This window comes from Scyliorhinus torazame, chromosome 4, assembly GCF_047496885.1.
Source record: "Scyliorhinus torazame isolate Kashiwa2021f chromosome 4, sScyTor2.1, whole genome shotgun sequence".
In the NCBI taxonomy this organism is placed as follows: Eukaryota; Metazoa; Chordata; class Chondrichthyes; order Carcharhiniformes; family Scyliorhinidae; genus Scyliorhinus; species Scyliorhinus torazame.
Window position 1 is genome coordinate 348,231,505 of NC_092710.1, and position 23,799 is coordinate 348,255,303.

Below are 23,799 nucleotides of genomic sequence, written 5' to 3' on the forward strand. Positions count from 1 at the left end.
ACCCCCCCCCCCCACCCCCCCCCCCCCCCACCATCTCTCCCCCCCCAATTCGGTGAATCTGGAAGCGATCAGAGCGTCTCGTGCACGTTGGCCTTGGCGCACAGCCTCCCGTGCCTGCCTGGGTTCCATGTCCTACCCACCCTCTCTCTCTCCGCATCCTCCTCATCAGGCAAGGCCTGCTGTTGTTCCTCCTCTACCAGCACGTCACCCCTCTGCAGCGCAATGTTGTGGAGGACACAGTAGGCCGCCACGATGCTGGTGACCCACTCAGCATCATACTGGAGAGCCCCTCCATAATGATCCAGGCACCTAAGAACATAATAAGAACATAAGAACTAGGAGCAGGAGTAGGCCATCTGGCTCCTCGAGCCTGCTCCACCATTCAATGAGATCATGGCTGATCTTTTGTGGACTCAGCTCCACTTTCCGGCCCGAACACCATAACCCTTAATCCCGTTATTCTTCAAAAAACTATCTCTCTTTATCTTAAAAACATTTAATGAAGGAGCCTCTACTGCTTCACTGGGCAAGGAATTCCATAGATTCACAACCCTTTGGGTGAAGAAGTTCCTCCTAAACTCAGTCCTAAATCTACTTCCCCTTATTTTGAGGCTATGCCCCCTAGTTCTGCTTTCACCCGCCAGTGGAAACAACCTGCCCACATCTATCCTATCTATTCCCTTCATAATCTTATATGTTTCTATAAGATCCCCCCTCATCCTTCTAAATTCCAACGAGTACAGTCCCAGTCTACTCAACCTCTCCGCGTAATCCAACTCCTTCAGCTCTGGGATTAACCTAGTGAATCTCTTCTGCACACCCTCCAGTGCCAGTACGTCCTTTCTCAAGTAAGGAGACCAAAACTGAACACAATACTCCAGGTGTGGCCTCACCAACACAGTATACAATTGCAGCAGAACCTCCCTAGTCTTAAACTCCATCCCTCTAGCAATGAAGGACAAAATTCCATTTGCCTTCTTAATCATCTGTTGCACCTGTAAACCAACTTTTTGCAACTCATGCACTAGCACACCCAGGTCTCTCTGCACAGCAGCATGTTTTAATATTTTATCATTTAAATAATAATCCATTTTGCTGTTATTCCTACCAAAATGGAGAACCTCACATTTGTCAACATTGTATCCCATCTGCCAGACCCTAGCCCATTCACTTAGCCTATCCAAATCCCTCTGCAGTCTTCCAGTATCCTCTGCACTTTTTGCTTTACCACTTATCTTAGTGTCGTCTGCAAACTTGGACACATTGCCCTTGGTCCCCAACTCCAAATCATCTGTGTAAATTGTGAACAGTTGTGGGCTCAACACTGATCCCTGAGGGACACCATTAGCTACTGATTGCCAACCAGAGAAACACCCATTAATCCCCACTCTTTGCTTTCTATTAATTAACCAATCCTCTATCCATGCTACTACTTTCCCCTTAATGCCATGCATCTTTATCTTATGCAACAACCTTTTGTGTGGCACGTTGTCAAAGGCTTTCTGGAAATCCAGATATACCACGTCCATTGGCTCCCCGTTATCTACCGCACTGTTAATGTCCTCAAAAAATTCCACTAAATTAGTTAGGCACGACCTGCCCTTTATGAACCCATGCTGCGTCTGCCCAATGGGACAATTTCCATCCAGATGCCTCGCTATTTCTTCCTTGATGATAGATTCCAGCATCTTCCCTACTACCGAAGTTAAGCTCACTGGCCTATAATTACCCGCTTTCTGCCTACCTCCTTTTTTAAACAGTGGTGTCACGTTTGCTAATTTCCAATCCGCCGGAACCACCCCAGAGTCTAGTGAATTTTGGTAAATTATCACTAGTGCATTTGCAATTTCCCTAGCCATCTCTTTTAGCACTCTGGGATGCATTCCATCAGGTCCAGGAGACTTGTCTACCTTTAGCCCAATTAGCTTGCCCATCACTACCTCCTTGGTGATAACAATCCTCTCAAGGTCCTCACCTGTCATAGCCTCATTTCCATCAGTCACTGGCATGTTATTTGTGTCTTCCACTGTGAAGACCGACCCAAAGAACCTGTTCAGTTCCTCAGCCATTTCCTCATCTCCCATTATTAAATCTGCCTTCTCATCCTCTAAAGGACCAATATTTACCTTAGCCACTCTTTTTTGTTTTATGTATTTGTAGAAACTTTTACTATCTGTTTTTATATTCTGAGCAAGTTTACTCTCATAATCTATCTTACTCTTCTTTATAGCTTTTTTAGTAGCTTTCTGTTGCCCCCTAAAGATTTCCCAGTCCTCTAGTCTCCCACTGATCTTTGCTACTTTGTATGTTTTTTCCTTCAATTTGATACTCTCCCTTATTTCCTTAGATATCCACGGTCGATTTTCCCTCTTTTTACCTTCCTTCCTTCTTGTTGGTATAAACCTTTGCTGAGCACTGTGAAAAATCACTTGGAAGGTTCTCCACTGTTCCTCAACTGTTTCACCATAAAGTCTTTGCTCCCAGTCTACCTTAGCTAGTTCTTCTCTCATCCCATTGTAATCTCCTTTGTTTAAGCACAAAACACTAGTGCTTGATTTTACCTTCTCACCCTCCATCTGTATTTTAAATTCCACCATATTGTGATCGCTCCCTCCGAGAGGATCCCTAACTATGAGATCCTGAATCAATCCTGTCTCATTACACAGGACCAGATCTAGGACCGCTTGTTCCCTCGTAGGTTCCATTACATACTGTTCTCGGAAACTATCGCGGATACAGTCTATAAACTCCTCCTCAAGGCTGCCTTGACCGACCTGGTTAAACCAATCAACATGTAGATTAAAATCCCCCATGATAACTGCTGTACCATTTCTACATGCATCTGTTATTTCTTTGTTTATTGCCTGCCCCACCATAATGTTACTATTTGGTGGCCTAGAGCCTACTCCTATCAGTGACTTTTTCGCCTTACTATTCCTGATTTCCACCCAAATGGATTCAACCTTATCCTCCATAGCACCGATGTCATCCCTTACTGTTGCCCGGATGTCATCCTTAAATAACAGAGCTACACCACCTCCCTTACCATCCAATCTGTCCTTCCGAAAAGTTTGATACCCTCGGATATTTAACTCCCAGTCGTGACCATCCTTTAACCATGTTTCAGTAATGGCCACTAAATCATCGTCATTCACGATGATTTGCGCCATCAACTCATTTATCTTATTCCGAATACTACGAGCATTCAGGTAAAGTACACTTATGTTGGCTTTTTTACCTCTGTTCTGAATCTTAACACCTCGATCAGTAACCTCTCCTAAGTTATATTTCCTTGAACCCATATCTTCATGTAACAACCTGTCGCGTCGCTTACCATTAATGTTTTCACTACCTGTTTTATTTCTTTTAGTATTCCTGGTCCTATTCACTGAGCTCCCCTCAGTCACTGTACCTTGTACTGTCGCCCTTTTTGATTTTTGACTATGGCTTCTCTGCCTTACACTTTCCCCCTTACTGCCTTTTATTTCTGTCCCTGTTTTACTACCTTCCAACTTCCTGCATCGGTTCCCATCCCCCTGCCACATTAGTTTAAACTCTCCCCAACAGCTCCAGCAAACATCTCCCTAGGACATCGGTTCCAGTCCTGCCCAGGTGCAGACCGTCCGGTTTGTACTGGTCCCACCTCCCCAGAACCGGTTCCAATGTCCCAGGAATTTGAATCCCTCCCTCTTGTACCATCTCTCGAGCCACGCATTCATCCTATCTATCCTGACATTCCTACTCTGACTAGCTCGTGGCACTGGTAGCAATCCTGAGATTACTACCTTTGAGGTCCTACTTCTTAGTTTAACTCCTCGCTCCCTAATTTGAGCTTGTAGGACCTCGTCCCATTTTTTACCTATATCGTTGGTGCCTATGTGCACCATGACAGCTGGCTGTTCACCCTCACCCCCCAGAATGTCCTGCAGCCGCTCCGAGACATCCTTGACTCTTGCACCAGGGAGGCAACATACCATCCTGGAATCTCGATTGCGTCCGCAGAACCGCCTGTCTATTCCCCTTACAATTGAGTCCCCTATCACTATAGCCCTGCCATTCTTCTTCCTGCCCAGCTGCGCAGCAGAGCCAGCCACAGTGCCATGAACCTGGCTGCTGCTGCCTTCCCCTGGTGAGCCATCTCCCTCAACAGTATCCAAAGCGGTAGATCTGTTTTGCAGGGAGATGACCGCAGAGGACACCTGCACTGCCTTCCTACTCTTGCTCTGTCTTTTGGTCACCCATTTTCTATCTCCCTCAGTACCTTTCACCTGCGGTGTGACCAACTCGCTAAACGTGCTATCCACGACATCCTCAGCATCGCGGATGCTCCAAAGTGAGTCCATCCGCAGCTCCAGAGCCGTCAAGCGGTCTAACAGGAGCTGCAACTGGACACACTTCTTGCACGTGAAGGAGCCAGGGACAGTGGACGTGTCCCTGAGCTCCCACATCGCACACGAGGAGCATGACACGGGTCTGAGATCTCCTGCCATGTCTTAAACCTTCGGTTAACTTCAACAACTACAATTTCAACAAAAAAAAACAACAAAGAAAAAATAAATAAATATACCAATGAAAAGAGACAGAAACACTACCGGTCACTTGCCAGGGATAAAAAGCACTTCCTCCCCACCCAGCTTTGAATTCCCACCTAGATTCAAATTCCCAAACTCACTCTGAGCTGTGTGTCACTCCTGGCTCTGTCTTCTCTGGCTCACTGGGAGAACTCACTGGGAGTGAGTTTACAAGTTGCTCTTTTTAAACTGTCCTGAATTGACTCCCCTCCCCCACCTGCTTTTAGATCAAGGTAGATTTAAGTGACTGACACTTAACTGCCAACCAGTTATGAGAGTGGGTGGGGCAGCCCTTGTTAACCTACACTGCACAATACTAGCTTAATTTAAATTAATTTAAACTCCTGAAATTTAAAAGGAGCTGTCTTACTGATTTAATTCAATTCCCACCTAGATTCAAATTCCCAAACTCACTCTGAGCTGTGTGTCACTCCTGGCTCTGTCTTCTCTGGCTCACTGGGAGAACTCACTGGGAGTGAATTTACAAGTTGCTCTTTTTAAACTGTCCTGAACTGCATCATCAAGAGGCCGAAGCAAAGGGTATCCGGCGCAGATGTGCATAATACACATCTGATGGTCACAAGATTATGAATGGCTTGGACTGATTGGATAGTCAGATGCTCTTTCCAAGGGTAGGAATGTCAGGTACTAGGGGACATAGGTTTAAAGGGCGTGGGGAAAAGTTTAGAACAGATGTGCGAGGCACGTTTTTTTTTTTTTTTTTTTTACACAGAGGGTGGTAACTATATGGAACGCGCTGTCTGGGGAGGGGGTGGGAGCAGGAACGATAGCGCCATTTAAGGGGCATCTAGACAAATATATGAATAGGGTGGGAATGGAAGGATATGGACTGCTTCCATTAATTTTAGTTTAGGCAAGTACCATGGTCGATGCAGGCTTGGAAGGCCGAAGGGCCTGTTCCTGTGCTGTATTATTTTTAGTTCTTTGTATATCAGCTGCACGTTCATCGAGCGGAACCCCTTTAGGTTTGTGTTTAGCGGCCTGTCATCTGCAGGTGCACGTAGGGTAACATGCATCCCGTCAATCAATCCCTGGGCCTGGGGCATCCCGACGATGCCGGCGAACCCCACTGCCCGGGCATCCTGGTGGGCTCGGTCCACATTGAAATGGATGGATTGAGTCGCCATGGCATACCGAGCCTCCTTGACAGCGCGGATGCACCTGTGAGATCCCAGAAGTGTCCCCATTCGGCACCTGGAAGGACCCCGTCGCGTAAAGGTTCAGGGTGACCGTCAACTTGATGGCCACCGGGAGCAGGTATCCCCCCCCTTACCGCCGCGGTGCCAGGTGTGCCATCACCTGACAGATATGTCGCACTGTCTCTGCTCAGCCGGAGTCTTCGACAACATGCCCAGACCGGCAACTCCTCCAATTCCCCTCCGAGTATGAGCTCCAATTGGAGGAACTCCCCACAGGATATAACCCCGACCTGGAAGTAGTTCGGGGAAGGAGACCCTGTGGACAGTGGAGAGGAGTGATTATTGTGACTTGTGTGGAATAAAGAGATTTGTACCCTGTCAGCCTGGCCTTTTGTGGAGTCTCTGCCTCCGTCTACAACACTTCCCACCAGGGTTTCTTCTCTCTTCCAACTTCTTCCATTAGGCAGGAAATACAAAAGTCTGAGAACACGCACTAACAGATACAAAAATAGGTTCTTATAATAATAATCTTTACTATTGTCACTGCAATGAAGTTACTGTGAAAATCCCCCAGAGGCCACACTCCGGCGCCTGTTAGGTTACAAAGAGGGAGAATTCAGAACGTCCAAATTACCTCACAGCAGGTCTTTCGGGACTTGTGGGAGGAAACCGGAGCACCTGGAGAAAACCCACGCAGACACGGGGAGAACGTGCAGACTCCGCACAGACAGTAACCCAAGAGGGAATCGAACCCGGGACCCTGGCGCTGTGAAGCAACAGTGCTAACCACTGTGCCGTCCTGTTTCAACTGTTCTTCACCACTGTTACCAGACTCCTGAATGAGGCTCTGGTGGACTGATCTGATCGCTCCACACATCCTCTCTACTCATTAGTACAACACTCTGCATGCTTCACCCGACGCCTGTGTCTATGTATTCACTTTGTGTATTTATGCATGCCCTGTGTTTTTTCATGTATGGAACAATCTGTCTGGACTGTACGCAGAATACTGTACCTCGGTACATATGACGATACATCAAATCCTCCTGAATTCAACTTGCTTCTCTTTAAGTCAACCTTTTCTGTCGTTTTAAACTTTAGATTTTGACTCATTTGCAGCTTTGCATGTCTTCCCTCTCTTCTTGTTCGATCTACACCTGAATTATCTCCTCTTCAAAGGCCTCACCGTGTACATTTACTATTTTAGATACCAAACTTTGATTCCAATCCATTCGAGCCAGGCCCCTTTTCAATTTCCATTGTCAATTTTGTGTGATGATATTCCTGTCAAGTCCCTCAATGTGCTTTTAGACATTAAAGATGGGATTTAAATACAAGTTATTGTTACTAATAAAGAACAGAAAATGTTAGAAACACTCAGCAGTTAAGGCAGTATCTGTGCAGAGAGAACCAAGGTTAACAGTTCAGGTTGATCACCTTTCAGAGCTGAGACATGAACCCTGATTCCCTTCACAGATACACAAATACCTCCACAGTAGTTCCAGTGTTTTCTGATTTTACTTCAGCAACAACAACATTGTTGTTGCTGTCACCCCTCACTACACCCCAGCTCACCCCGACTCCCCCCACACCCACCTACAATTCCCCAACACCCCCTTTCCCTACAGGACTACAAACCAGACTGCCCCGTGGGACTCCCCCATACCTCTGACTCAGCCTGACCCGACTCCCACTTTTGTGAGGACCACAAAGAATCCAGCACAAGTTGAAGGATAGAAAGAAATAACATTTATTTACAATAACATAAATGTACACAACAGCAACTCCCTTGCTGCTCACTCCTTTCTAGCTGGTTCTAAACAGGCCAGCTTTATTTATGCAGGGAATCTGCTAATGATTTCTCCACCCCCCTCATTGGGGAAGCTCATACTCCCTAAGGATTATGGGATTGCAATTAGTCCCCAGCCAGTGGTAAGCAGGCAGGTTATAACATCCCTCCGCCCCAAAGTCCAAGGAATCCACCAAAGACCCTGGCGAAGGAGGGCATCGGACTTGTTTTGCCACAGGCCGGACACCATTTGCACGAGGCGCTGGATCTGGCGGCGTGTAACAAGACGGAGAACGGCGCTTCCGTGATGAACGGCGTAACGGTCGTACATCCACGGCCCATGGGCCTGAGGACTCCCCCTCTGAGGAGTCCTGTGTCTCCAACTCGGAGTCGGAGTCTGCTGCCTCTGCCATCTTGGCGTCTCTAACTCCACGTGGTTCTGCAACGACCTGCGCAGGCTTTGAGTACAGCACCAGAGGAAGATTGTGAGGAATACTCGCCACTGTGTCTGGTCTCTGTGGCTGTAGAAATGAGCTCCGGCGGGCGGGGAATCTTTGGAAGAAATGGTCTTCTGGACCAAACGTGGTCAACATGTTTGTGCTGGAGACGACCCTGGGGCTTGCACCTGGTAAGAGGTAGGGCCCGCTCGGCGAATGATAACGCCAGGGACCCACTGGGCACCACCAGCAACATTTCGAAAGACCACTGGGTCACCGGGCACAAACTGCCGAATCAGCCGATGGCGAGAAAAGCCATGTCCCTGCCGTTCTTGTGTGCGGCGTACTTTTGCGCCAATGTCCGGGAAAACCATGCTAAGGCGGGTGCAAAATCTCCGGCCCATTAGCAGTTCCACGAGAGCTACCCCAGTCACCACATGTGGAGTGGTCCAATATGAAAACAATAAACGAGCCAGTCTCGTGTCCATAGACCCGGAAGACTGTTTCTTTAGGCCTCGTTTGAATGACCGCGCTCCACCAACCCATTGGAAGCCGGATGGTATGGAACGATGCGGATATGGCGTATGCCGTTCATCTTCATGAACCTCGCAAACTCCTCACTGGTAAACGGAGTGCCGTTGTCCGTGACCAGCACCTCGGGGAGGCCATGCGTACTGAAAGACAAACGCATCTTCTTGATTGTTGCGCAGGACGTTGTGCCTACCATCTTATGCACCTCTAACCATTTACACTGGGCATCGATTAATAGAAAGAACATGGATCCTTGAAACGGGCCGGCGAAATCTGCATGCAAGTGCGCCCTGGCCATTCCCAGTAATGTAGGGGAAGCTGGCGGAAGCTTCTGATGCTCCTGGCAAATGGAGCAGTTTTGGGCCACCTTCTCAATGTCGGTGTCGAGGCCTGGCCACCAGATATAACTCCGGGCCAACATTTTCATTTTGGTCACACCCGGATGCCCATTGTACAAGTCTCTTAGTATCGGCTCCTGTTCTTTTTCCGGGACAATCACACAATAGGATACCGTCTTCCACGCTAAATTCGGACAGCTTGGAGGAAAATGCCCTCCACTCACCTGGGAGCTGTCTATGCTGCCCACCATACAGGACTATGTGCCGAACCTTTGACAGGACTGGCTTCGTCTGGGTCCACTCACGGATCTGTGATGCCGTGACAGGCAAGGAGACCATAAAATCTAGGGTTGCAATAACCTGACCGGTCGTGGGGGTCGACATGGGGCCGGTTGATAAAGGCAATTGGCTCAGTGCGTCGGCATTCGCTATCTGCGTTCCTGGTTTATGCTCCAGAGAATACTCGTGGGCAACGAGCAACAAAGCCCAGCGCTGGATCCGTGCGGAAGCAATGGACGGTATTGGCTTATCCTCTCGGAAAAGCCCCAGCAGAGGCTTATGATCAGTCACGATAGTGAAGTGGCGGCCATACACGTACTGGTGGAAGCTTTTCACCGCAAAGACCACCGCCAGGCCCTCCTTCTCGATCTGCGCATACTTCTTTTCAGCTGCAGTCAATGTGCGGGAGGCGAAAGCTATCGGCCGCTCGGCCCCGTTCTCCATCTTGTGGGACAGGACGGCCCCAATACCATACGGGGATGCATCACACGTCTTGAGCAAAGTCTTTCTAGGATCATAGTGGGTTAGTAATCCAGACAACGACAATTGTTGTTTTACCCGCCGGAAAGCGGTTTCTTGCGGCTGACCAAACCCAGGTGTGATTCTTCTTTAGCAGAAGGTGCAACTATCTAGCAGTGTAGTTGCTAGATTGGGGAGGAATTTCCCGTAATAGTTTACGAGGCCGAGAAAAGAACGAAGATGCGAAGTGTCAGTCGGGGCGGGGGCCTGTTGAATTGCGCGCATCTTCTCTGCAACGGGGTGCAAACCTTCGCGGTCCACCCGATAACCCAGGTAGACTACTTCCTTCGCCTGAAAGACGCACTTTGTGCGACGTAGATGGACTTCAGCCTCTAAAAAGCGTCTAAGGACAGCCTCCAAATTTTCCTGCTCCAGCGTCCCTGTAATCAAAACGTCGTCTAGGTAGACAGCGACACGCGGTAAACCTCACAAGAAGCCCTCCATGACGCGTTGAAAACTAGCACAGGCAGAGGATACCCCAAAGGGCAAACGTGTATATTCATACAGGCCCCAGGATATATTAATAGTTACATATGGCCGGGAGGCAGGGTCCAGCTCCAACTGTAGATAGGCATGATTCATATCTAATTTCGCGAACGAGAGTCCACCTGCAAGTTTCACATAGAGATCCTCTCTGCGAGGCATTGGATATCGGTCGAGCCGGTAAGCCGTATTCACTGTAAGTATATAGTCGCCGCACAAGCGAACTGTGGCATCTGGCTTCATTACAGGTACAATTGGTGCTGCCCAGTCAGCGAAACGGACGGGTCTGATAGTACCCAAGGTCTCCAAACGAGTGAACTCCCCTTCTACCTTCTCGAGCAAGGCGTAAGGCACCGGGCGGGCCCGGAAATAGCGCAGCCTGGCTCCTGGTTCCTTTTATTTTCCCCACACTGGGCTGGAATACATCTGGGTACCGTCCTAGCACCTCAGGCAACCCTCCAGAGCCTGTTTGAAGGATGTGCTGCCACATCAGCCACAAATGGCGCAACCAGTCCCGACCCAACAGGCTGGGCCAGTGGCCGCGCACCACGATAAGTGGGAAACGCCCCTCCTGGCATCCATAAACAGAGGTCATCGTAGTTCCTGCATTGTCCAATGGTTCCCCCGTGTAGGTGGCCAACCTGGCCTGTGTGTCGGTTAATGTAAGGTTCTGTATACCCTACTTGATGCGGTTGAATGTCCTCTGGGTGATCACGGAGACCACTGCGCCAGTGTCCAACTCCATCTCAAGAGGGTGACCATTGACCCGTACTGTCACCTTAATGGGGGCCACACGGGGAGCTACCACACAATGCAACTGCATTGTCCTCTGCCTCCACGTCCTCGGGTGTAGTCGCCGTGGTTCATCCAAATGGAAGGTACGGCCCCTGCCCCTGGGCTGGCCCAGTTTCTGTCGGAACGGCGGCGCCTCTGGCGCCCCCAGGACCGGTGTCCGTGACGGGGCCGGTGCCCATAAATCCAACACGGACATGGCTCCTCATTCATTGGTTCTGGAGAAGGCTCCCTTCGTGGAGGAACGTCCGACGGCCACTGGCGTCGATCCGGACGTCGCCTTGCCCAAGGTACCGCAGGGGTGAGGGGAGACGCCTTTGGACAGAAGGGGTTGCACCCCAAGGCATGCACCTCCATTCCCTGTAGCTCCTGCACTCCCTGTTCTGCGCTCTCTCGGGACAATACTATTTGAATGGCCTGTTGAAAAGTCAATATTGGCTGCGCTAACAACTTTCTCTGGGTGACCGCATTGTTAATACCGCAAACCAAACGGTCGCGTAACATTTCTGACAAGGTCTCACCATAGTCACAGTACTCTGCAATCCTGCGTAGGCTGGATAGAAATTCTGCAAGGGATTCTCCTGGGGTCCTCTCAGCGGTATTAAACCGGTAACCCTGGACTATCGTGGACGGGGTTGGGTTAAAATGTTGCCCCACTAAGTTCACAAGTTCATCAAACGTTCTGGTGTCCGGCGCAGCTGGGTACGTAAGGCTCCTAATCACCCCAAACGTATGCGGGCCGCAGGCGGTGCGCAAAATGACCACCTGCCGCTCGTTTTCGGTGATGTTGTTTGCCCAGAAATAGTAACAGTGGTTCCAACTTTCCAGCGCAGCATCAAAAACATCCTAACGTCCGTACAGAGGCATGGTGTAACAGAAAAACAACTTCCAACCTGTATCCAACAAAAATCCAGGGAGGTGGCTTCAGCAGCGTAGACAGCTATCCACTTTAACCCTCGTCGCCAGTTTTGTGAGGGCCACGGAAAATCCAGCACGGGTTGAATAGAAAGAAATAACATTTATTTACAATAACATATATATACAGCAGCAGCAGCAACTCCCTTGCTGCTCACTCCTCTCTAGCTGGTTCCAAACTGGCCAGCTTTATTTATGCAGAAAATCTGCTAATGATTTCTCCGCCCCCCCCCTCATTGGGGAAGCTCATACGCCCAAAGGATTGTTGGATTGCCATTAGTCCCTAGCCAGTGGTAAGCAGGCAGGTTATAACACCCACCAAGTCTCACTCAGCCTGAGTCAGAACGTTGGGCAACAACTGGGCGGCTGGATTTCGAGTTAAGTAATTATGAGTGGAGTGACAATTTGAAACATTTGCCACTCCTTGGGAAGTTACAGACAATCGTCTTTCTGCCATACTTACAGCTCTGGCCTATTTCCATCGACATTGTTCACCCCCATGCAACCTCTGAATTGGCCAGCAAATAACGACATGTAGAGATTGAAGTCAGTGGCCCATCACCACCTTCGCAAGATGGACAATTAAGGCCGCCCTTGGCAGCGATTCCCATATTCAGAATGAATTAAAACCTGTTTCTGTTGCAAGCGCCTGTTTTAAGCATTTCCCAGGCACCATAGACAAAGTTCAAAGAAATGACAATACAAACACACTGACAAAATACATCAAGCAGAAGCTTCAGATCCTAGACGGCTGTTTCCGAATCAAATATAAACCATGGTTTATGACAGGAATTCCTTAGCCTCTGAATGAATGGAAGATTTAAGTGTTGTTGAACACTGATCCTGCACACAGCGTATCACCGCAAAACACGCCAGAGAAATTATAATATTTATATTGGAACACACAGTAACTTACTTAATCCTGTCTTCATCGGAAAGAGGATCCTGTTAAGAAAGCAGAGGGGCAGCAATTAGAACAAGTGCAACTGTCCATGTATAACAAAATGACCCAGCTATTTGATGGAATCCACAAGTATTATTTCTTGCATTCTGGAACAAATTAAGCATTTCTCCAGATTCAGTCCGCGGCCGCCCTGGGGGCGCCCGGGGGGATCGGGCACCGGGGTGGAGGGGGGCCTTATAGGCGGCCGGGGGTTAAATTCACGCGGTCAGATGCTCGGGCGCGCGACCAATCGAGGGGGTGGGGTCTAATTTTTATGTCTGCCTCCACAGTCCAAGTCCGCCATGGTGCTCGGCGTGGCCGCTGGTCTCCTCCGCCGTGCGAATGTGCGGACTCAAAACCGGAAGTACAGGGGCCCATATCCCCAGCTAAAGCTGTATGAATTACTCCGGTTCCCTGCAAGGCGTTGAATTAGCTGTCCTTTTTTCCAGAAATCTCTAGAGTAAAATTCCAGTGTTTTTACACCTGGGGACATAGTCCCATTTTGGGAGACTCCAGCCCAGGGTGTTCCCTCTCGACCAGTCCCCCTGGGACAGGTTTAATGTTCCGCTCGACCAGTCCCCCTGGGACAGAAGGATGTTCCCTCTGGACCAGTCTCTCTGGGACAGAAGGAAGTTCCTCTTGATCAGTCCCTCTGGGACAGAAGGATGTTCCCTGTGGAGCAGTCCCTCTGGGACAGAAGGAAGTTCCTCTTGATCAGTCCCTCTGGGACAGAAGGATGTTCCCTCTGAATCAGTCCCTCTGGGACAGAAGGAGGTTCCTCTTGATCAGTCCCTCTGGGACAGAAGGATGTTCCCTCTGGAGCAGTCCCTCTGAGACAGAAGGATGTTCCCTCTGAATCAGTCCCTCTGGGACAGAAGGAGGTTCCTCTTGATCAGTCCCTCTGGGACAAAAGGATGTTCCCTCTGGATCAGTGTCTCTGTTACAGAAGGATGTTCCCTCTGGACCAGTGTCTCTGGGACAGAAGGATGTTCCCTCTGGATCAGTGTCTCTGGGACAGAAGGATGTTCCCTCTGGACCAGTGTCTCTGGGGCAGAAGGATGTTCCCTCTGGATCAGTGTCTCTGGGACAGAAGGATGTTCCCTCTGGACCAGTGTCTCTGGGACAGAAGGATGTTCCCTCTGGATCAGTGTCTCTGGGACAGAAGGATGCTCCCTCTGGATCAGTGTCTCTGGGACAGAAGGATGTTCCCTCTGGACCAGTGTCTCTGGGACAGAAGGATGTTCCCTCTGGACCAGTGTCTCTGGGACAGAAGGATGCTCCCTCTGGATCAGTGTCTCTGGGACAGAAGGATGCTCCCTCTGGATCAGTGTCTCTGGGACAGAAGGATGTTCCCTCTGGATCAGTGTCTCTGGTACAGAAGGATGTTCCCTCTGGATCAGTGTCTCTGGGACAGAAGGATGTTCCCTCTGGACCAGTGTCTCTGGGACAGAAGGATGTTCCCTCTGGATCAGTGTCTCTGGGACAGAAGGATGTTCCCTCTGGACCAGTGTCTCTGGGACAGAAGTGTGTTCCCTCTGGATCTGTGTCTCTGGTACAGAAGGGCGTTCCCCTGGACCAGTGTCTCTGGGCCAGAAGAATGTTCCCTCTGGACCAGTCCCTCCTGTACAGAAGAATGTTCCCTCTGGATCAGTCCCTCTGGTACAGAAAGATGTTCCTCTGGATCTGTGCCTCTGGTACAGAAGGATGTTCCCCTGGACCAGTGTCTCTGGGCCAGAAGAATGTTTCCTCTGGCCCAATCCCTCTGGTGCAGAAAGATGTTCCTCTGGACCAGTGTCTCTGGGACAGAAAGATGTTCCTCTGGACCAGTGCCTCTGGTACAGAAAGATGTTCCTCTGGACCAGTGCCTCTGGTACAGAAAGATGTTCCTCTTGACCAGTGTCTCTGGTGTTCTCTCTCGTCCAGAAGGGTGTTCTCTCTCGTCCAGAAGGGTGTTCTCTCTCGTCCAGAAGGGTGTTCTCTCTCGTCCAGAAGGGTGTTCTCTCTCGTCCAGAAGGGTGTTCTCTCTCGTCCAGAAGGGTGTCCTCTATCGTCCAGAAGGGTGTCCTCTATCGTCCAGAGGTGTTCTCCTGGTCCAGTGATTTAGCTCAGTGGGCTAGACAGCTGGTTTGTGACGCAGAACAAGCCCAGCAGCACGGGTTCAATTCCCGTGCCAGCTGAGAATTCTGAATTCTCCCTCTGTGGGCCCGAACAGGCTCCGGAATGTGGCGACGAGGGGCTTTTCGCAGTAACTTCATTGCAGTGTTTATGTAAGTCTACTTGTGACAATAAAGATTATTTACATTTACACTGGTATAGAAGGCTGATCACTCCGATCACAGAATTGTTACAGTGCAGGAGGAGGCCGTTTGGCCCATTGTGGCTGCACCAGCTCTCAATCATTCCCCTGCCTTTCCCTGTACCCCTGCACATTGCTTCTATTTAAATAATCCTCTAATGCCCACTTAAATGCCTCAATTTAACCTGCCTCCACCACACTTCCAGACAGCCCATTCCAAACCCACTCGTTGTGTGGAAACATTTTTTCTCACATCACATTTGCTTCTTTTGCAAATCACCTTAAATTTGTGCTTCTCGTTCTTGATCCTTGTACAAATGGGAACAGTTTCTTCCTGCCTACTCTGTCCAGCCCCCTCATGAATTTGAACATTTCTATCAAATCTCGTCTTAGTTTTCTTGTCTCCAATCTATCCTCATAACTGAAGTTTCCCATCCCTGGGACCATTCTTCTAAACCTCTTCTGTACTCGCTCCAATACCTTCACCTCCTTCCTATAGTGTGGCACCCAGAACTGTGCACAATATTCCGCTGAGGTCTATCCAGTGTCTTGTATAGATTCAGTTTAACCTCCTTGATCTTGTACTCTGTGCCCCATGTCGTGAGTTTGGAACATAATTAAAAACAGCAAAGAATGAATAAAAGACTGATATAAACATATAGGAAGAGCTTTAATAGATACTAAAAAAAGGAAAGTTAAAAGTGAGCCTTGATCAAGTAAAAAGTGCATCCGGGGAATTAATAATGGAAAATAAGGAGATAGCAGATGAATTGAACAGGTATTGTGCAATCATTCGGCACTACAGAAGATACAAATAACAGAGCAGCAATAGCTGGAAGTCAGAACATGGAACTTGGGAAAATTACAAATACCAGGGAAGTGGCACTGACAAAATAGTTGGTTCTGTAGGCTGAAAGGTCCCGAGGTCCTAAGAACAAAGAACAATACAGCAGAGGAACAGGCCCATCGGCTCTCCAAGCCTGCGCCAATCACATGTCCTATCTAGACCAACCACCTGTATGCTTTTATACCCCGTCTGTTCATGTGCCTATCCAGATAAGTCTTAAAGGTCACTAACGTACCTGCCTAAACCACCTCACTTGGCAGTGCATTCCAGGCCACCACCACCCTCTGTGTAAAAACCTTCCCCTGCACATCTCCACTGAACCTTTCCCCCTCACCTTGAACTGTGCCCCCTTGTAATTGTCAATTCCACCCTGGGAAAAAGCCTCCAACTGTTCATCCTATCTATACCCCTAATAATTTTATAAACATTTATTAGGTCGCCCCTCAGCCTCCATCTCTCTAGGGAGAACAATCCCACTTTATTCAATCTCTCCTCACAGCTAATACCCTCCATACCAGGCAACATCCTGGTAAACATTTTCTGTACTCTCGCCAAAGCCTCCGCGTCCTTCTGGTCGTGCGCTAACCAGAATTGGACACAATATTCCAAATGTGGCCTAAGCAACTTTCTACATAATTTTCGAGCTTTTATACTCGATACCCTGTCCTATGAAGGCAAGAATGCCATATACTTTCTTTACCATCATTTCCACCTGTGCTGCCACTTTTAAGGATCTGTGGACCTGCACGCCCAGATCTCTCTGTCTATGCCCCTGATGGTTCTGCCATTTATTTGAGAGCTCCCACCTGAATTGGTTCTCCCAAAATGCATCACCTCGCATTTGTTCGGGTCAAATTCCATCTGCCATTTCTCTGCCCAATTTTGCAGCCTATCTATATCCTGTTGTATTCTCTGACAATCTTCATCACTATCCGCAACTTCTGCAATCTTAGTATCATCTGCGAACTTGCTAATCAGACCCGCTACATTTTCCTCCAAGTCATTTATATATATATTACTAAGAGCAGTCCTGATGGACTTCATCCTAGGGTTAAAAGAAATGGCTCGGAAGATAATTGATGTGTTGGTTTTAATTTTCCAAAATTCCCTGGATTTGGTTACAGTTACATTAGATTGTAAAATAGCATGTGTGATTCCTTTAAAATCTGTCATCGGGAAAATGTTAGAAATTATTATTAAATACATTATTGCAGAGCACTTCGATAAAGTCAAGGCAAATAGGCCGAGTCAACATGGTTTTGTGAAAGGAAAATCATGTTTAATTTGGATTTGATTTATTGTCAAGTGTACTGAGGTACAGTGGTTGGAGTTCTTTCAAGAATTAGCATATGCGTGGATAAAGCAGAACAAGTGGATGTACTGTACTTAGATTGCCAGACATTTGATAAGGAGCCACGTCAATTGGTATTGCAGAAAATAAAAGCTCATGGTGTATAGTATAACATATTGGCATAGATAGAAGATTGGTTAGCTAACAGAAAACAGAGGGTAGGCACAATCAACATCCTGGGGGTTACCACTGATCAGAAACTGAACTGGACTAGCCATATTAATACAGTGGCTACCAGGGCAGGTCAAAGGCTAGGAATCCTATGGCGAGTAACTCACCTCCTGACTCCCCAAAGCCTGTCCACCATCTACAAGACACAAATCAGGAGTGTAATGAAATACTCTCCACTTGTCTGGATGAATGCAGCTCCAAAAAATTCAGGAAGCTCAACACCATCCAGGACAAAGCAGCCTGCTTGATTGCTCCCTCTTCTACAAACATTCATACCCTCCACCACCGACAAACAGTGGCAGCCGTGTGTACCATCTACAAGATGCACTGCAGTAACTCACCAAGGTTCCTTAGACAGCACCTTCCAAACCCGCGACCACTACCATCTAGAAGGACAAGGACAGCAGATCATCGAATCCCTACAGTGCAGAAGGCCATTCGGCCCATCGAGTCTACACCGACTCTCTGAAAGAGCACCCTATCTATCCCACTCCCCCACTATCCCTGTGACCCCCATAATCCCATCTAACCTTTGGACACTAAGGATAATTTATCATGACCAATCCACCTAACCTGCACATCTTTGTACTGTGGGAGGAAACGGGAGCACCCGGAGGAAATCCACGCAGACATGGGGAGAACGTGCAGACTCCGCACAGACAGTGATCCAAGGCCAGGATTGAACCCAGGTCCCTGGCACTGTGAGGCTGAGTTGCTAACCACTGTGTCACCGTGTCAACTGGGAAAGGGTAGGAAAGTGGACATGAGGAATGTCGGATCAGCTATTGAATGACATGTCAGGCTCGAGGAGCCCCATAGCCTACTCCTGTTCTATTTCTTATGGTTTATGAAGCCCAAACATATGTGAGCAGGTTATTGCTAAAGTACTGATTGATAACACTGTCGACAAGCCCTTCCATCGCTTTACTGAGGATTGAGAGCAGACTGATGGGGCGGTAATTGGCCAAGTTGGATTTGGCCTGTTTTAGTGTACAGGACACGTTGTCGGGTAGATGCCAGTTTTGCAGCTGTGCTGGAGCAGCTTGGTTCGGGACACGGCAAGTTCTGGTGCAAAGGCTCGTACCAATGCTCGTAGCCTTTGCAGCATCCAATTAAATAAAGTATATGTGATTTGGGGTTGTATAGAGAGATATTGTACAGAAGCCAGGAAGATATGGTAAACCTACTCAAAGTATTGGCCTTGCTGCAGAGGGAGGTGGTGTGTAGTGATAATGTCACTTGACTAATATTCCAGAGGCTCAGGCTAGTGTTCTATAGGGAGCATGGTAACTGATGGATTTGACTTCAACTAATAAATCTGGAATTGAAAACTAGCTTCAGTGCAGGAGTTCCTCAGGATAGTGTCCTAGGCCCAACCATCTTCAGCTGCTTCATCAATGACCTCCCTTCCATCAAATGGTCAGAAGTGGGGATGTTCACTGATGACTGCACAATATTCAGCACCATTCGCAACTCCTCAGTTACTGAAGCAGCTCATGCCCAAATGCAGCAAGACCTGGGCAATATCCAGACATGGGTTGACAAGTGGCAAGTTACATTCACACCACACAAGGGCTAGGCAATGACCATCTAGCTACAAGGCACAAGTCAGGAGCGTGGTGGAATACTCCCTACTTGCCTGGATGAGTGCAGCTCCAACAACACTGAAGAAGCTTGACACCATCCAGGAAAAGCAGCTCACTTGATTGACACCCCTTGCTAGTCTCAGTAACAGTGACCATGAAACTATCATCAATTGTCATAAAAACCCATCTGGTTCACTGATGTCCTTCAGAGAAGGAAATCTGCCATCCTTACCTGGTCTGGCCTACATGTGATTCCATGTTCAGTTCAAGGATAATTAGGGATGGGCAATAAACGTGGCTTTACCAGTTACACCCGCATCCCATGAAAGAAGAAAGAAAAATAAACACCAGCGAGGTGGATAACATTGAAACATGAGCTAAAGGAGGCTTGAAGGGCAGAAAAGCCCCAACTGATGCTATGGTGAAAACAAATGAACCAGGGGTTGGTGGAGAGCAATGAGGAGGAGAAACCCAAGCAAAATTTCCAATCCAGTGACACAAAGGCCAATTGCTCGAGCCCCATTCACAACAAGCTCAGTACAAACTAGTGTTTAAATCTTTGATCGCTGATCTGCCATCAACCTCATCAAGATCAGCAGCTCTCAAATTGTTTTGAACAGGATGCTAATTTCTTATAAAAAGCTGCAGCAGTACTGTGTCATACAATTAAAGGACTGACAAGATGGCAGGCTTCCATGTAGCATCTAGAAGTTTGATATTCTCGACTGCATTTCGCCAAATGTACAGTTGACATCAAATCACAGCAAATCTGTCCTCATCAACAGTCCGTAGAACTTAACTATTTTAATTGAGAAACATTAACCCCATCAAATCAGAATATACTGGTTTATTTATTTTATATCCCTTACCTTATTTTGCACAAGGATGGATGCCATTTGCAGAGCAGCCAAATGTCTATCCTGATCTGACTGTAGTGATGAGTTTAAATCATTTCGACATTTCTCAGCAATGTCCTTCTGTCCCACTCCAGTTTCTAGATAATGAGGTTGTTTGTATTCAGGGCCAGTTTCAAATCCATCTTCTTTATTTCCTCCACCCAGCCTGGTCTTTTTTTGCTCTCCCTCTCCACTTGCTTCAAGTGTTTTTCTTGTACTCTGGCATCTGTCTACGCTTTCTCTCTGAACCTCAGTAACATCTCTCTGTGTGCAGTGCCGTTTCTCCATCTTATCTTTCCTTGCTATAAATTGCTTTCCAATTGGCCTACGACTTGTCGGTCTTCCCATATCCTGCCAACCTTTCCTGGATTCAACTCCACTGTCCATACTGTTCCTTCTTCTCTCAGGCACATTTCTGCTTTCACCTGAACTTTTCACTAACTCATCTCCTCTTGCTTCTCGCATTTCCCGCTTGCTTTGCCTCAGCTCTGGACCCAAATCTTGGCTTGACTTGAGCAAAGAGTGACTTAGCATTTGTCCTTTTTCCCGAGGAGGTCCTACTAACTGAAAATTGTGTGGACTCAGCACTCTATAGGTGATCTCATCCAGGAATTTGGAAAACTTTAGTTTCTCCTCGATGATTCCTGCACCAGGCCCTTGGTGCCTATCCTGTGTTAAACTGAATTGTGGAGATAGTTTGCCTAGGGTGGAGACTCTTATGTCTTTCTGTCCTTTTGATATTTGCTGAGAAGGAAAGATTAACTGCTCTGTTGTATTTTGGGCTAATGTTTCTGCAGACCTGGCCTTACGTAGACTTTCAACTTGAACTCCTAGCATGTTGGTCTGTTTGAGAATTCCTTTGCGAGGCAGCTGGATCTGTGAAATATCCAGCCCCCTTGGAACCAGAATTTGAGCAGGCTCTTTGAAGACTAAACTGCGGCCCTGACTCCTGGATTTCACTGGCTGTCTGAAATTTTCATCCTCACTCACAGATGTCATGGCTGTTTTCTCAGTTGTACTCACAGACCTGGTTAAGCCTTGTACTGCTGAGCTCAGATCACCTTCACCTGACTGTTGACAGAAGTCTAGCGGAGACACTTCCCTAATATCCAGCCTATTTGGAGAAAGGACATCTTCTCTTTCACTGCTCGAATCCTGAGACCAGAGGGGAGAAAAAGGAGCACCTGATGCTTTGGAATTTTTCACACTCTGCGGCACTCCTACATCTGCCCTGCCAATTGTATCCGTCTGACTGAATCGTGTGTGCTGTACTCGAGGCACACGGCTCTTCTCAGTTACCTGACTCAGCTCGGGTGGTATGGCTGTCCCATCTAGCTCATCCCTAAAAACTGGTGGCTCACGTCGATTCTCCCGGTGCTGAGGCGGTGCCTTTCTGTATGGCTTTCTTGTTGTCGGCGTGTTACTCATGTTCAGGCGCTCTACGTTTCACTCCCCAGCGCAAAGCCTAATAAACCAAAAGCAGAGAGGTTACAAACACATCACTGAGTGAAAGCAGTTGGAAAATTACAGTGCTTTAAGTCGATTTCACCCCTGCCCAAAGTTACAATGCTTTGACCTGCTTAACTGGCTAAATGATGGAAGTAATCGTTAGAGTGTGTTGCTGCAGGAGGGGAAGTGTGAAGAGCTGTTCATACAAATAATTATCAAAAGGACATCAATTCATGTGTGCTGCCTGTGCAAACGGAGGCAACACAAAAACCCCTTTCAGCTAGAAATGGAACAATTGACATCAAAACAGAGAATTAATTTGCAGCAACATTTCATTGATCAAACTGTCTGTGCTGCCAACATCAGGAGTCAGTAAATGTGATTTCAGCCACCAGAGTCCAACCTTTTTCCTGTATCCTGTATTTATCCACCAATGCCTAGAACAGAGCCCTTCAGAGCACAAAGGGCCATTTTATCAATTGAGCTCCAATAAATTTGGCTGAAAGGTACATTATTTGATGTTTTGTTTTGAAACAATTGAAGGTAAACTCAAGCTGCATGCTAATATCGCATTCCCATTGTGAGCAGCAACAAAGAGGAATATGAACCTCAGTCAAAGATCACTCCAAATGAGTTGGTTCAAGGTACACAGACACACCGAGATTGCCAGGTTACTATAATCAATTCAAATTAATTTTAACTAGGAATCACTGCCAAGGACAGCAGTTATTCCCCATCCCTCAGCTTACTAGGTCACTTTGACGAATGTGATATAAAATAGTTAGTTCAAATATTAGTTACAGTAATGTAGATGTAGGCCACAGTGAGCTCACAAAGGACAAAGCACAAAGGAATTGGTACGGAAAGATCATCTCGACGAAATCAAAGGTCAGTCTGGGATTAGAAAATTAAACTGATGGGATACCATAAATTGATAGTTCAGTTTTGGGTTAATTTTGGAATTGATGGGACATCGGACTGATGGTTTAATTCCATATGTGTGTAGTTTTGGGATTGATGGGACATCGGGTGATGGTTTAATTCCATATGTGTGTAGTTTTGGGATTGATGGGACATCGGATGATGGTTTAATTCCATATGTGTGTAGTTTTGGGATTGATGGGACATCGGATGATGGTTTAATTCCATGTGTGTGTGTTTTGGAATTGATTTAATTCCACGTGTGAGTGTTTTGGTAACTATAGTTGATTAAGCTAAAATTGTATCCTTGGACTGTAGTGGCGAGAAACACAGACTTACAGATTAGTTCGAGATTATGGGGAATTGCTTGGATAACACGAGTGATCCAGGCAGTCCACTGCAAATATTATGTGAATACTCTTAAAATTCCCTTAAAATGGGGATTCCAATTAGTGAAGGGGGGAACCAGAAAACTCTGGAGGTCTTGAAAAAGGAGTGTGCATTCAAAAAACACGCAAGGAAAGAGAGGGTGGACTCGAGTTTAAAAAATGGGCTACGTAGTTCAATGGCTGGCCTTGCATTGACAGACACAGATGATGACCTAGAGAATTGGACCATGTCAGCTAGAGTCCCGACTGCACCAGTAGCATTGTCTGCACTAATTTCGGAACCACCAGGGTATCATAATTTATATCCAGTCACTGCTCCCCAGATTCAAATCATGCCAGCCTCTCCAGCCCCTTCGGATGATAGCTTGGGTCCTATTTCAGCACCTTCACCGTCTGTTAGAGAAGAGGAGCTCGGTTCCACAAGCCCAGTTAGCTCTAGAACCCGATCTCGGACAATGAGAGAGGGGCCTGATCCTATTCAGAAACAATCACGTATACAACCTAGATCCCTTCAGACCGATATGGTAGGACAGAAAAGTATGAGAACAAAGAAAGAAGACGGGAATGGTTCTGAGGAGCCGGAGCTCCCCCTATCGGAAGGGAAAGACGTCAAAGTCTTTGAAGAGCCAGAGGAATCCGCTAAAGCGCCCCCTAGTGAGACTCTGAGACAGTTGCCGATTAGGAAAATACCTAACCCTGATGCTGCAGCAGCAGCAGCCCAGCCCACGATAGACGTTTATTTCCCATGGAGACCCAGTGAGATGATGGCTATTCTGGCTGCAATCCCAGACAGGAAGAAATCTCCTGCTGCTTTCGTGGACTATCTGAGAACTACCATCTCAGTTTATCAAGCTGATTCAAGGGACCTCTGGGCCTTAGTCCAGCAGGTTTTAACCCCAGCAGAGAACCGCAATCATCTCAATCACTTGAATTATGCTAGCCACGTCGCACTTCAGCAAGCCCATGCTTTGGACAATGATAGACGGGCACAAATCCTGAATGCGTTGAATGTCACATTTCAAAAGCCCATAAACATTTCTGCTATCTTACACCTCAAACCTAAAAAGACTGAAGAGCCAGAGGAATTTCTGGAATGTTTTAATGAAATCTACCGTGGGCAGTCAGGCGACTTGCCG

The 23,799-nt window shown here is 47.6% G+C and overlaps 1 protein-coding gene across 4 annotated transcripts in view; it reads right to left on the minus strand.

The window, feature by feature from the left end:
- tjap1 (tight junction associated protein 1 (peripheral)) overlaps positions 1 to 23,799 on the minus strand; it is a 462,646-nt gene that overhangs the window by 287,992 nt on the left and 150,855 nt on the right. For 3 of the 4 annotated variants that reach the window (XM_072500283.1, XM_072500282.1, XM_072500281.1), the window contains exons 3-4: positions 21,204 to 21,369; positions 12,731 to 12,759 (exon numbers count right to left, since the gene is read on the minus strand). In XM_072500283.1, coding sequence (XP_072356384.1) covers positions 12,731 to 12,759; positions 21,204 to 21,332 — 158 coding nt within the window. In that variant the 5' untranslated portion in view covers positions 21,333 to 21,369. Of the gene's footprint in view, positions 1 to 11,792; positions 11,889 to 12,730; positions 12,760 to 21,203; positions 21,370 to 23,799 lie in introns of those variants that run through there. The other variant, XM_072500285.1, reaches the window with a different exon arrangement.